The sequence below is a fragment of the Hypanus sabinus genome, chromosome 18 (genome assembly GCF_030144855.1).
Source record: "Hypanus sabinus isolate sHypSab1 chromosome 18, sHypSab1.hap1, whole genome shotgun sequence".
NCBI lineage: Eukaryota > Metazoa > Chordata > Chondrichthyes > Myliobatiformes > Dasyatidae > Hypanus > Hypanus sabinus.
The window spans coordinates 39,500,407-39,513,723 of NC_082723.1; the positions used below are offsets into that span (position 1 = coordinate 39,500,407).

The following is a 13,317-nucleotide window of genomic DNA, read 5'->3' on the forward strand; positions in this document are numbered from 1 at the left end:
CAAGGAACCAGTTGCAGAGGGAGGTACAGAGGCCCAGGGTTTAAAGCTTGCTGATCAGTACTGAGGGGATGAAGGTGTTAAATGCTGAACTGTAATCAATAAACATCAGCCCGACATACAATGAGTATATTCTGGGGAAAAGAGCAGTAGAGAAAGATGAGTCAGTTCTTCCAGAGGGCCGGCATAGACTGAATGGCCTGTAGATTGTTTGTAAATTGATGATTAGGTTTTCCCAAAGCACATGATAAACAATTTATTTGTGATTCACTGACCAAGAAATGGGGGAAGGGAGTACACTCTGCGACATGCTTTGCCCATTATTTATTTAGCCGGAATAAATTCCAAAGAGTGATGCAAATCAGTAGAGGCTATGTATATTTGCTAAAAATTTATAATTTTCCATATTATTTATTTGTGGAATTGTATGTGCGTCTGTGTTTTTTTGGACTCAATTTATGAAAATGAAAATGCACAGTTGTCCCAGAAGAAATAAGATGCAGCACTTTTACACAGACTTGGAAAGGTTCGAGTTCTCAAGCCTGTGCATCTCTGAGGTTGACCTCCTGTAAGAGATACATTTGACCTCAGTATCCAGTGTATAGGGAGAATAAAGTACAGCAGGGTTCCTCTACCCATGTACTCCCCCTGTGGCTCCTGCTGGGACTGCAAACCGGTTAGTTTGCGGTATATCCCATTCATTGCTGAAGGGCTTGTTGGACCATAAGAACCTCATCCTTATTCAATTGCCTTAAATTTCCCATGGCTCAACCCTCTCAATATCTGTAATCGCCTACATCCCTCCCATATCTCCACTCTCCTCCAGTTCTGTAATTTTAATAGTTTTATTAGAAATTTTGTGCCTTCATCCACTCTGGCAATCAAAGGGTTAAAATTGCCATCACAGAATAGAAGATTGGGCAGTGCATAGTTTAAACAGACATTTTGAGGCTTTCACACACAAGGGTGGTTAACGGTTTGAGAATGGTAAGAAAATATCAGTGAGGATATGGCATGGCTCGGGATTTAGTTTGAATATGCTCCCATGAAGTAGCTTAGCTTATTTTACTATAGTAACAGTGCTACATAACAGCACCTCAATGTTGTTTGGACTTGCACTTACAAATGGTTTATTGTGTGAAACTCAGGAGGATATCAGTACAATGAAATTTTAATCCCAGCTGGAACCGCAAGGTGAAAATCTTAAACGGGAGAAATTCTGCTGATACTGGAAATCCTTTGCAATGCTCACAGAATACTGGAGGAACTCAGCAGGCCAGGCAGCATCTGTGGAAATGAATAAACCGGTGACAATTCAGAATGAGACTCTCCTTCAGGACTGGAAAAGAAGGGGGAAATCTGAAAACAGGTTGAGTGAACTCGGCCTTTTCTCATTGGAACGAAGGAGGATGAAGGGTGTCCTGATAGGCGTGTATAAGATGATGAGAGGCATTGATCGTGTGGATATTCAGAGGCTTTTTCCCAGGGCTGAAATGGTTGCCACAAGAGGACACAGGTTTAAGGTGCTGGGGAGTAGGTACAGAGGAGATGTCAGGGGTAGTTTTTTACGCAGAGAGTGGTGAGTGCGTGGAATGGGCTGCCGGCAATGCTGGTGGAGGCGGATACGATAGGATCTTTTAAGAGACTTTTAGATAGGTACATGGAGCTTAGTACAATAGAAGGCTATAGGTAAGCCTAGTAATTTCTAAGGTAGGGACATGTTTGGCACAACTTTGTGGGCCGAAGGGCCTGTATTGTGCTGTAGGTTTTCTACAAAGTATGTTTCTAAGTCTGTTTTTTGGGGGGGGGCAGCAGGTGAGAAGTAAAACTTTTTTTAAACTAAAACTCTATAGAATTTGTCCCATTTGATCCATGCTGGCACATGTACTTACCCATCTTTCTTCATTTCATGTACTATCTTCTTTGTTTAAATAAGTAACTTTCACTTAAATGCCTCAGCCCTACTTCCCCCGATTACTCCCTGTGGTGACGAGTCTAACCTCTTCACCGCTCAATGGGTAAAGAAATATCTCCCTGATTCTTTGTTGGATTTATTAGAGACATTTAAAAATTTATGTGCCCTAGTTCAGGGGTGGTGAACCTATGGCATGCATTCCCAAGATGGCACGTGCACAAATTTTGATGATACATGGCCTTCAATTCTTTAACCTCAACCCAATAATAAAAAGATACGTAATGATTCTTTTTACTGCCAAATGAAGCAGTGAATAATTTTTTTTTTAATAACCTTGAGAGTAGTGAGATATCTTCTTAGAAAACAACTCCCAGTGGTCTGGCGCCAGCTAGACTTCTGTGAGAACATGGGACATTGGATGATATCTTTTGAAATCCTTGCAGACCTGGTGTGTGCATCAGTATTTTAGATAGTAAATAATTACAATCAGAATACTATTTAGAAATGAAGTTATTTTTCACTTGTCTTTTTAAAAGAGTAATAGAATTTTGGAACAGGTTTCTAAAATGCTTCATTTATTTCAATTTATCACTGTTATAATTTTATTAATAGTAAAACAATGAACACACATAAATAAGTAACAGGACTCATCATTTTTCCTTTAAAAAGTCTGTAATTGTTGTTACTATTTCATTAATCAATGGTAATCTCTGCTCAAATATAGCATGGTGTAATGGGCTGGATTAATCAGACCCAACATTTTGAGTGCCCAGGAAATGTGGTAATATTTAACCTTCCCTCGGTTGAAGTTCGACAAAACCAGGAAAGGCACCCCAATAAATGTCAGCTTCATGAGCATAGAGGAGTGACGAAACAGACAAACTCTTTGATCTTTTGTCTCAACAGAGCCTGTTTCAAACACATCCTGTGTCTATTAACACAATGTTGAGCATACCTTCATAAATCACTTAGACATTGTAATGGTCACTCCTCATCCACTAGTCCACCAAGTTTTGGAGACAGCATTCCCTTGGACTTACAAAAGAGCATTAATATCACATAAGAAATAAACCAGAATAAAAAAAAGAATTCATGAAGCCACTTGACAGAAACTGAGTAAGACTCCATCAACCTAGCTCTCAAAGTGTCCCACAGACATTCAGTCAGTAACAGACATTCTCATGTTAATGGTGCCTGAGACTAAGAAAGAATGCAGCTGCTATCAGCATTCTACAGTGTTTACCTCGTACAGACTAATAAATTTACAGACCCGCATGTTAAGAGTTCAGAAAAAGTTAAATTGTCATTTTATCCTCCAAACATTCATCCAATATTTTACAAAATTTTATTTAACACACATGGCTCACGAGCGATTTTTTAAGAATTAACTTGGGCACAACCTCTCAAAAATGTCTGCCACCTTTGCCCTGGTTATTTCTTTCATTTGTATTCTTAATTTTGACTACATTTTAAGTGACAATCCCTCGGACTTCCCGGTTCTAGAGGAATAAGTCTAGAGTAAAGTGTTACAGACTTTCTGGTTTGAAATTATCAATGTAAACCCTTTTGCATCTTCTCGTGGAACAGTATAGTGCAGGAAGAGGCCCATCAGTCCAATTTGTCTGCACCAGCCACGCCACCAATCTAACTAATCTCCTCTGTCTCCACATGGTCCTTATATCCCTGCCTGTTCATGCCTCTTCAACACTGTTACAGTATCACCTCTCCTGGCAGGGAGTTCCAAGAAGCTACCGCTCTCTAAGAAAAAAATTGCTTGCCTTGTAAATCTTCTTTAAACTTCCCCCTCACCTTAAAGTTGTCTTGTGTTTCACCTTTCCTTCTACCCTGGGGAGAAGGATTGACGATCTAACACTTATCAGGTCGCCCTTCAGCCTCTGTTGCTCTGGAGGAAACAAACCCCTCCTTACAGCTAATACTCTCCAATTTAGGCAACATCTGCTGAACCACTTCTGCACTCTCTCCAAAGCTTGCACATCCTTTCTATAGTCTGGTGACCAGAATTGTGTGAAATAAATACTCTAAGCATGGGTTGGCCAATGTTTTATACAGCTGCAACATGACTTTCTGACTTTTATATACAAAATGCTGGAGGAACTCAGCAGGCCAGGCAGCATCTACGGGAAAGAGAACGGGCCGAAACGTTTCGGCCTGAAACGTCTACTGTACTCTTTTCCATAGATGCTGCCTGGCCTGCTGAGTTCCTCCAGCACTTTGTTGTGTGTTGCTCGGATTTCCAGCATCTGCAGATTTTCTCTTGTGTCTGACTTTTATACTCAATGTCGCCACCGATGATGGGGTAGATTAATGATTAGGGCGACACAGTAGCGTAGTGGTTAGCACAACGCCTTACAGTCCAGGTTCAATTCCCAGCACTGCCTGTAAGGAGTTTGTACCTTCTCGCCATGTTCGCGTGGGTTTCATCCATGTGCTCCAGTTTCCCCCCACAGACCAAATAGGCGCACCAGTTGGTATGTCAGTTGCTCATTATAAATTGTCCTGTGACTAGGCTAGGGTTAAATCAGAGGTTGCTGGATGACGCGGCTTGAAGGACAGAGAGCATCTATTCCGCACTGTCTCCCAATAAATAGATAGAAATGAAGGCAAGTATGCTGTTCACCTTATTTACCAACTTTATCCCTCTGTGCTTTGATGCTCCATGCCCTTTCTGTAATATAAAGGCCAAGTACTGCGCACGGTGCTCCAAGCCTGATCTGATCAAATGGGCATATCGTATCACAGAAGAGGACACTTGGCCCATTGTGGTTCTGCCAGCTCTTTGAAAGAGCTATTCTGTTAGTTCCACTCCCCCTGTACGTTGTCCATATTCTTATAAAATGTTCCTTCTTTTATGACTGTTTTATAACTTTCCCCTCTTCCTGTTTTATTTGTGTTTGTGTGCAATGGTTCTGACCTGTTCGGGGGCTGTAACTGTGAGCAATCACTATTTGCAGAAGGAGAGAGAGTGGGTTGTGCAATTACCGGGCTTTAATTTACCAAAAGGTTATTGTGCAGACCTTTTGCTGAGTGATAGCCCAGCTGATAAGGTACGGCCGTAAGTTCCCTGGAAATGTTGCTGTCCTTCATTGCGGACTTTGCTACAGCCTGATGTGGACACAATGATCAGCCTTTCACCACTCTTCCCGTCTCTGAGCCTCTTTCCTCAACTCTGGTGTATTGGATTGTTTCTTAACCAGGTAGGCCTGTCTCCTCATTTTCAGAGTACGACATCCATAACGATTCTTTACAAAGAAACGTGTTGGACGAAAGAGCTGAAAGATTGGACCAAGTTTTCCTTGAACGCAGATTGTTTTTCATTGATCTGGTTGAAGTTTATTTTAAAGCCAGTAAAATGTTGTATTACACGCGTAATTGTTCATGCTGACCTCTTCCTTAGGCATTTCCGGAATCTGTCCGGGGCACGAGTGACTTGTCTTATTTTGGAGACCAGTCAGAGATTGGAGGTATGACTATGCACGCTCACTCTTTTCCCTACAGGGAACCCCTTGTGTTTACAGAGCTTAAAACTGTTAATATTACACTAAAACTAGATTGCTTCATTATTGTAAATAAGGATATCTGCTAGCTTATTAAAGGGGCAGGGTCACTGGGGGGAAATTGGATAAAAGGAATGAAGCAAGGAATGAAAGAGGGTGACTGGAGGGAAAGAAACGCCAATGTTCTTCATGCATATATCTTAAAGAAAGACGTCTCCATATTGCATCTTTCATAGCTGAGGACATTCCAAATTGCTTCACTGCCAGTATAATAGTTCTTAAGTGAAATCATTCTTGTAGGGAAAAGAACAGACATTTTGCACAGCATGGATACAATCAACAATGTGATAACGATTAACTAATCTTCCTTCTAGTTTTGTTAATTGTTGGCCAGGACACGGGGAACTATGGTGCTCTTCTTTGAAATAGTACCATGTGATCATGAAAGATTTCGTTTTGATGCCTCTGGCTAAAGGCAGGACTTAACACAGTAGAACTATGTCAGTACTCCACTGGAATGAGAGCTAGATTTTTGTGAAAGTTGCTGGAACGTGACTTAAAGCCTTAGCCTTCATTGGCACACGCCTGGCATAGGCAATGAATGTTCAGTTCTGGAGTTAGTGTGGCCACAGGGCACGGGGAGGATAGGGTCACTGAGCTGATTTTTTCCCCCTCTCTCCCTAATCTGGTGTAGTGACACTAATTGTAACCTCTGGATCAGAGCAACAAACTGAGCTCACCCCGAGCTGAAGGTGTCACCCTCGTTCTTCACTCCAGGAACTTACGTACAGATGAGGAACCGCAGCATGGTTGAGATGCTGCCATTCGAAAGAAGTGACAAATGCATGTAATCCTCATTCAGTCCAGATGAAGGGTCTTAGTTCAAATATCACCCCCACCATCACTGACATTAACTCTGGGGAGCTCTCATCCACTGCCAGCAACCTCTTGGTTCCCTTACCCCACACCTCCCGTTTCTACCCAAGATCCACAAACCTGCCTGTACAGATAGACCCATTGTTTCGGCTTGTTCCTGCTCCACTGAACTCATATCTGCATACCTCGACTCTGTTTTATCCCCCTGGTTCATTCCCTTCCTACCTACATCCATGGCACTTCACACACTCTGGATCTTTTCAACGACTTCAAGTTCTCTGACTCCGATTGTCTCATTTTCACCGAGGACGTCCAGTCCCGATACATCTCCATCCCACATCAGGTGGGCCTTAAAGCTCTCCGCTTCTTTCCAGGTAACAGACCCAACCTCTTCCTCTTCACCACCACTCTCCTCTGTCTTGTGGAACTAGTCCTCACTCTCAATAATTTCTCCTTCAGCTCCTCGCACTTCCTCTAAACCGAAGGTGTAGCTATGGGCCTGGCTTTTTGATGGCTACGTTCCAAGCCTAAACTGGTATCACTCCCCAGCCTTCTCATGTTACATTGATGTCTGCATCCAGCACCCCTGCTGAGCTTGTCAACTTTATCAACTTTGCCTCCAGCTTCCACCCTGTCCTCAAACACAACACACTGCCTATCCCCTCCTTGCTTCCCTTCCCTTGATTTTCGCTCTGATTGTTTTTTCACCTGGCACCTACCAGCCTTCTCCTTCCCACCCTCCCCCCACCTTCTTATAGGGCCCCTGCCCCCTCCCTCTTCAGTCCTGACGAAGGGTCTCGGCCAGAAACGTTGACTGTTCATTTCCACAGATGCTGCCCGACCTGCTGAGTTCCTCCAGCGTGTGGGGCATGTTGCTTTGACCCCAGCATCTACAGAGTACTTTGTGTTTACCCTGTCCTCAAATTTACCTGGTCCATTTCGGACACCTTCCTCCCCTTTCTTGATCTCTCTGTCTCTATCTCTAGAGACAGTTTTTCTACTGATATATTTTATAAACCCACCGATTCTCACAGCTATCAGGACTGTACCTTTTCCTAACAAGTCACTTGTAAAAATGCCATCCCTTTCTCTCAGTTCCTCTGTATTCGCTGCATCTGCTCTCAGGATGAGGCTTTTCATTCCACAACTAGTGAGATGTCCTCCTTCACAGAAAGGGACTTTCCTTTCCCCACCATCAGCACTGCTTTCACCTGCATCTTTTCCATTTCATACACCTCTGCCCTCATCCTATCCTCCTGACAACCCACCAGGGATAGGATTCCTCTTGTCCTCACCTACCATCCCAGTAGCCCCTGTATCCAGCACATAATTATCCCTAACTTCTGCCATCTCCAATGGGATGCATTAAAGTTAATGGCCGTGTTTGGAGCGGGCAACGGAGTGAGAAGGTAGCAGGGTGATAGGGCTTTGGCTCAATGGGCTTAGGTGGTAACAGGATGAGGTAGGTTTACCTGTGTTAATTGCGGAAAGGAAGTATGTGTGTGAGGTTGGTGTTCTGTGCTTGGTATTAGATGTAGGAGGTCCTGGAGTCTCCCAGCCTCCCGGACAGCCATATCTGCACCCGGTGTGTCGAGCTGCAGCTCCTGAGGGACCAAGTTAGGGAACTGGAGATGCAGCTCGATGACCTTTGTCTGATCAGGGAGAGCGAGGAAGTGATAGAGAGGAGTTATAGGCAGGTGGTCACACCAGGGCCACGAGAGACAGACAAGTGGGTAACAGTCAGGAGAGGGAAGGGGAAGAGTCAGGTACTAGAGAGTACCCTTGTGGCTGTACCCCTTGACAATAAGTACTCCTGTTTGAGTACTGTTGGGGGGGGGGGACAGCTAACCTGGGGGAAGCAACAGTGGCCGTGCCTCTGGCACAGAGTCCGGTCCTGTGACTCAGAAGGAAGAGAAAGGCAGTAGTGATAGGGGACTCTATAGTTAGGGGATCAAACAGGCGATTCTGTGGACGCAGGAAAGAAAGTCAGATGATAGTTTGTCTCCCAGGTGCCAGGGTCTGGGATGTTTCAGATCGCGTCCATGATATCCTGAAGTGGGAGGGAGAACAGCCAGAGGCCATGGTACATATTGGTATCAATGACATAGGTAGGAAAAAAGAAGAGGTCCTGAAAACAGACTACAGGGAGTTAGGAAGGAAGTTGAGAAGCAGGACCGCAAAGGTAGTAATCTCGGGAATACTGCCTGTGCCACGTGACAGCAAGTATAGGAATAGAATGAGGTGGAGGATAAATGCATGATTGAGGGATTGGAGCAGGGGGCAGGGATTCAGATTTCTGGATCATTGGGACCTCTTCTGGGGCAGGTGTGACCTGTACAAAAAGGACGGGTTGCACTTGAATCCCAGGGGGACCAATATCCTGGCAGGGGTGTTTGCTAAGGCTACTGGTGATAGTTTAAATTAGAATTGTTGGGGGGTGGGAACCGAACTGAAGAGACTGGGGAAGAGGTGGTTAGCTCACAAATGGAGAAAGCTTGTAGACAGTGTGAGAGGGAGGATAGGCAGGTGATAGAGAAGGGACACGCTCAGACCGACAGTTTGAGATTTCTTAAACTTCTAGTAATTGCCACCCACTTCACCATTCCCATTCACATTTCCCTCTCTTCCTTATCTCCTTACCTGCCCATCACCTCCCTCTGGGGCTCCTGCCCTTCCCTACTGTCCTTCTCCAACCCTTTATCTCTTTCAAAAACCAACTTCCCAGCTCATTTCTTAACCCCTCCCCCAGTTTCACCTATCACCTGCCACCTTGCACTTCTTCCTGCTCTTCCCCCACCTTCTTGCTCTAACTTCTCATCTACTTTTCCAGTCCTGATAAGGAGTCTTGGCCCGAAACATTGACTGTTCACTCTTTTCCATAGATGCTGCCTGACCTGCTGAGTTCCTCCAGCATTTTGTGTGTTGCTTGGACTTCCAGCATCCGCAGATTTTCTTGTCAACATGTCAACTGTCTATTTCCCACTATAAATGCTGCCCTTCCTGCTGAGTTGCCCCAGCATTTGTGTGTTGCTCCTGATTCCAGCATCTGCAATCTCCTGTGTTTGTTGGTGAATTTTCCCAAGTGTCTTCTCACATATGCTAACAACCCCAAAAACAGGTATCTCTCCTTGCTGTTTGTGGATCTCGTTGTGGAATCACATTTACTGCTGCTTTTTGTACAACTGTGGCTTTTTTCAAAAGTACCTAATGAGTTGTAAAGCACTTTGGGGCATCTTTCACATTTTATTCAATAACTGTGTACAAATGATAGGTTGAGCAGAATTGGAACACTTTCAAGATTTTAAACCTTTGTTTTGGGGAAAAACAAGGCTTCTTTGGAGGTAATTTAGAGCAGGGGTTCCCAACCTTCTATGTGACATGGACTCTGACCTTTAACCAAGGGGTCCATGGACCCCAGGTTGGAAACCCCGATTTGGAGGAGAGTCACAAGGTATTGACTGGAAAGATAGATTTAAATTGTGCTATAATATGAGAGAAGATTGTATTTTTCATTAGGTCAAGAAAAGATAAAGGATGCAAAATATATCATAATTATAACCGGTTTTATCTGAGTAAATTTACCTGAGTAAATCTGGGAAACTATTTCCACCAGTCATTGGTTGAACTGATAATTAGAGGGGATCGACATAACATCATCAAAATAACAGAATTATATTCTTATAATTTTCAGGGGAGGGTGATGTCCTAAAAGAGTGGGGCAACCAAAATACTTATTGGCTTATAAAGTGGAAAGAGATAAGCAATAGAAAGAAAGGAAGGGGTGCTGATAAAAATTCTTCAAAGAGGTAGCACTGGTACAATGTGAATGAATGGGAAGGGGGTTTAATTTATGTGGAATTATGGACAATAGGAGTAAATGTAAACTGTTTGATCTATTTCATATAATGAGAGTGAATGGGAAGCAATTCTATGGAATTAATGTAAATGAAATTTTAGCTTCAGTATATTCTATAAATGTGAATGCATAGGAATTCTGATCCTTTGTTATTCTGTATAATGGAAGTGAGGGATTTGGAAACTGTACTTTCCTGGGCTTACATGTACAGTATGTTTGATCTTGGGTTTTGGCATGAACTGCTTTGCTGTAGGATCACAGGCTGGATTACAATTTGCCATTTTAATTTGCAGAGCCATGTTCAGCAAATATCCAGTGTCAATGCCAGGATCTGATTCAGGGGCACCCTTGCCAGAAGGAACTGTGTACCCTGAGGACTTCAGAGGAGATGTACCAGATTCGCTTCTCAGCTGAGAACAGACTCACTTCAAATTTGTGTTTCATTCATCACGTCTTCAATTCGTCCTTCAGCGTCATCAGGCAATTGCCAGAGAGCTGTGTGCAGAATGGCGAGTTGGTATGGCCCCCAGGGCCTCGGGCACTGATCAGCTTTTGCCATGGTCATCTCGTGAGTGCCAAGTGTGCTTGTAATGTAAAACCTATGTTACTTTAGGTTGAATATGTTTCCTTTGGCTGGAGAATTCAGGCTGAAGGATTGGCCACTTAAGTTTTTTATTAAGAAGATCATAAATCTTTATTATTCTCTACACCAAGTTACTATGGGTCTCAGTGTATTTAAGGATGACATTGATAGATTGTTGGACACTAAGAGAATTAAGGGGAATGAGGATCAGATACCAAAATGGATGAGGTGAGGGCCAGCACTGATCTTATTGCATGGTAGAGTAGGTTTGAGGGGTTGTATTGAGTGCCTCCACTACATTTCTTATGAGATGTTGAACTGAGGACCCATCTGGCCTCTGGTGGACATAACACGTCTTTCAGAGCAACAAATAAACTGCTGGAGGAACTTAGAAGGTCGAGCAGCATCCTCGGGAGGAAAGGGATTGTCAACATTTCAACTACGATCCCTTTTCTCCTGCAGATGTCGCTTGACCCTCTGTGTTCCTCCTGCAGACTGTTGCTCCACATTCCAGCCTCTTGCATCTCCAAAGGTCCTTGAGGGATTATGAGGAGAGTTGGGGACTTCTCCCAGGTGTAAGGGTAGATAGTTATCCCTAAATCAAAATCCCATTTCAAGAGAACTTGGAATCTGCAGTCCTGGGATGTAATACTTGTTTACACTGTAGGAACTACATCTACAACAATGTTCTGGAAGTTCTTAAGTATTTGATCCATGTAAGTTAACCTTAAATCAACTTTAATTTAATTTCTTTTTCATTCTCCAACACCTCTTCCTATAGCATGCAATGATATTTACAAAGGAAAAGAAGATTTACATTCGCCCAAGAGATCTGAGACTGTCTACTGACAGAGGGGATATTGTTCCTCATGTAGCTTTCCATTATCCACTCTCAGAAGATGCTTGGAGTCATGCCAGTGACAGTAAGAATTAAAACATTTGATATCTGATCAGTTCCAGCTCTGGGAGATGGTTGTGACTTTGGCTGTGCTCCTGAGATTCCAGACTCATTTAAATTGATCACCTGATAGAGGGGTAAAGGAGTTTAATTGGCCTCAAAAGCACAGTTGCACAAAGCCTGCAGTCTCTTACTCATTCAGTATTTGCAAAAGCAGTTTTGTTGTAATAATGAGCCCCATTCCATCTATTTCTATGCCATTCTAACATTACTTGTAGTTTCTGTCTCTGTTGTCAGTATGCTGCAGACTGCGGTTCAGCTAAAATAATCAATGGCAGCATTTGTGCTTTAGTCAATTGTTTTGACTGCTTATCAAAATTTTACCTTCTTCTTCAGCCCTCTCCTCTTCCACCTATCACTTCCCAGCTTCTTACTTCATCCTCCCTTCCCCTTCACTGATCACCTGCCAGCTTGTACTCCGTCCCTTCCCCCACCTTCTTATTCATCTTATGCCCATTACTTTCCAGTCCTGATGAAGAGGCTCAGCCCAAAGCATCAATCATTTATGTTCAACTGTTCAAACGCCAACATTTGTATGTTTCGCTTAAGATTTCCAGCATCTAGAGAATCTCTTGTGTTTATCAGTAGTTTGGTTGTGTTTTGGTTTAAGCCAGACTGAGTAGAGTTTTGAGTACTGAGTATGTTGTAGAACAGTTCAAGGACCTTGTTCAACAAGGCTGCATTATCTGCACTGCAGATCCACTGTCCCCTCCTTGTTTAGGGTTGTTGTCAAGGATGAAGGTACGTCACTGAACAGCTGCACCAGGACTTGGAGAGTCTGGTTCTTCAGACGTGTTTCCCAGGCGGACACCAGGGATACCAGAGCTTTGTGGGTAACTACTGATGTCCCGACACAAGAGTAGAGCCAAACCCAGGATTTGGTTGACGGCTGCCCTTAAACTCCCAATCCTGTTCTTTACTCAATGAGGTTGGGGGGGGGGAGAGTGGTGGGGAGGGGGGATATTGGTTACCTGCACTTGTTTCATAGACCATAAAACATAGAATAGTACAGTACAGGCCCTTTGGCCCACAATGTTGTGCCTACCCTTAAACCCTGCCTCCCATATATCCCTCCACCTTAAATTCCTCCGTACACCTGTCTAGTAGTCTCCATAGCGGCACCCCTATCCCAACAAGCAGAAAGGAACTAATAAGGTGATTGGACCTGGGCTATCTTTATTTTTTAACCAATGTTGCTAAAACCAAAGGTTAATCTCACTGCCTATGAGTTAGCAGGCACATTTTCTACAACCATTCATGTAGCTCAAACGTATTTCACTGGCTGTAAAGTCTTTGCAATCCCAAACATATTTTTTTCTTTAAATGGAGAAAATTATTGAGTGAGTACTAAGGGGAAAACTGATTTCAGGTATGTACCATCTCCCTGAAGACTGTAACTTTTCTCTGGAGTACAGCACCAGACTGCTTCTAGGACTCACCCAGAGGTTCACCGGTGGGCTTTATGACCATGGGGAGCACCACAATGGTGAATGAAATGCATAGTCTCTACAGAGTTAAACATGATACGTTTAACATGATAAATCAAACCAATGAGAAATTATTTTCTCTTTGAAAATCCAGGACAAGGAGGACTTAATCTTAAAATCAGAACTAGAT

At 43.4% G+C, this 13,317-nt stretch overlaps 1 protein-coding gene across 1 annotated transcript in view; it reads left to right on the forward strand.

Annotated features, from left to right (window-relative positions):
• Positions 1–13,317, forward strand: part of adamts13 (ADAM metallopeptidase with thrombospondin type 1 motif, 13) — an 86,025-nt gene that overhangs the window by 3,911 nt on the left and 68,797 nt on the right. Inside the window, exons 3-5 of the mRNA XM_059993511.1 lie at positions 5,328–5,394; positions 10,453–10,727; positions 11,524–11,665. Coding sequence (XP_059849494.1) covers positions 5,328–5,394; positions 10,453–10,727; positions 11,524–11,665 — 484 coding nt within the window. The remainder of the gene's footprint in view (positions 1–5,327; positions 5,395–10,452; positions 10,728–11,523; positions 11,666–13,317) is intronic.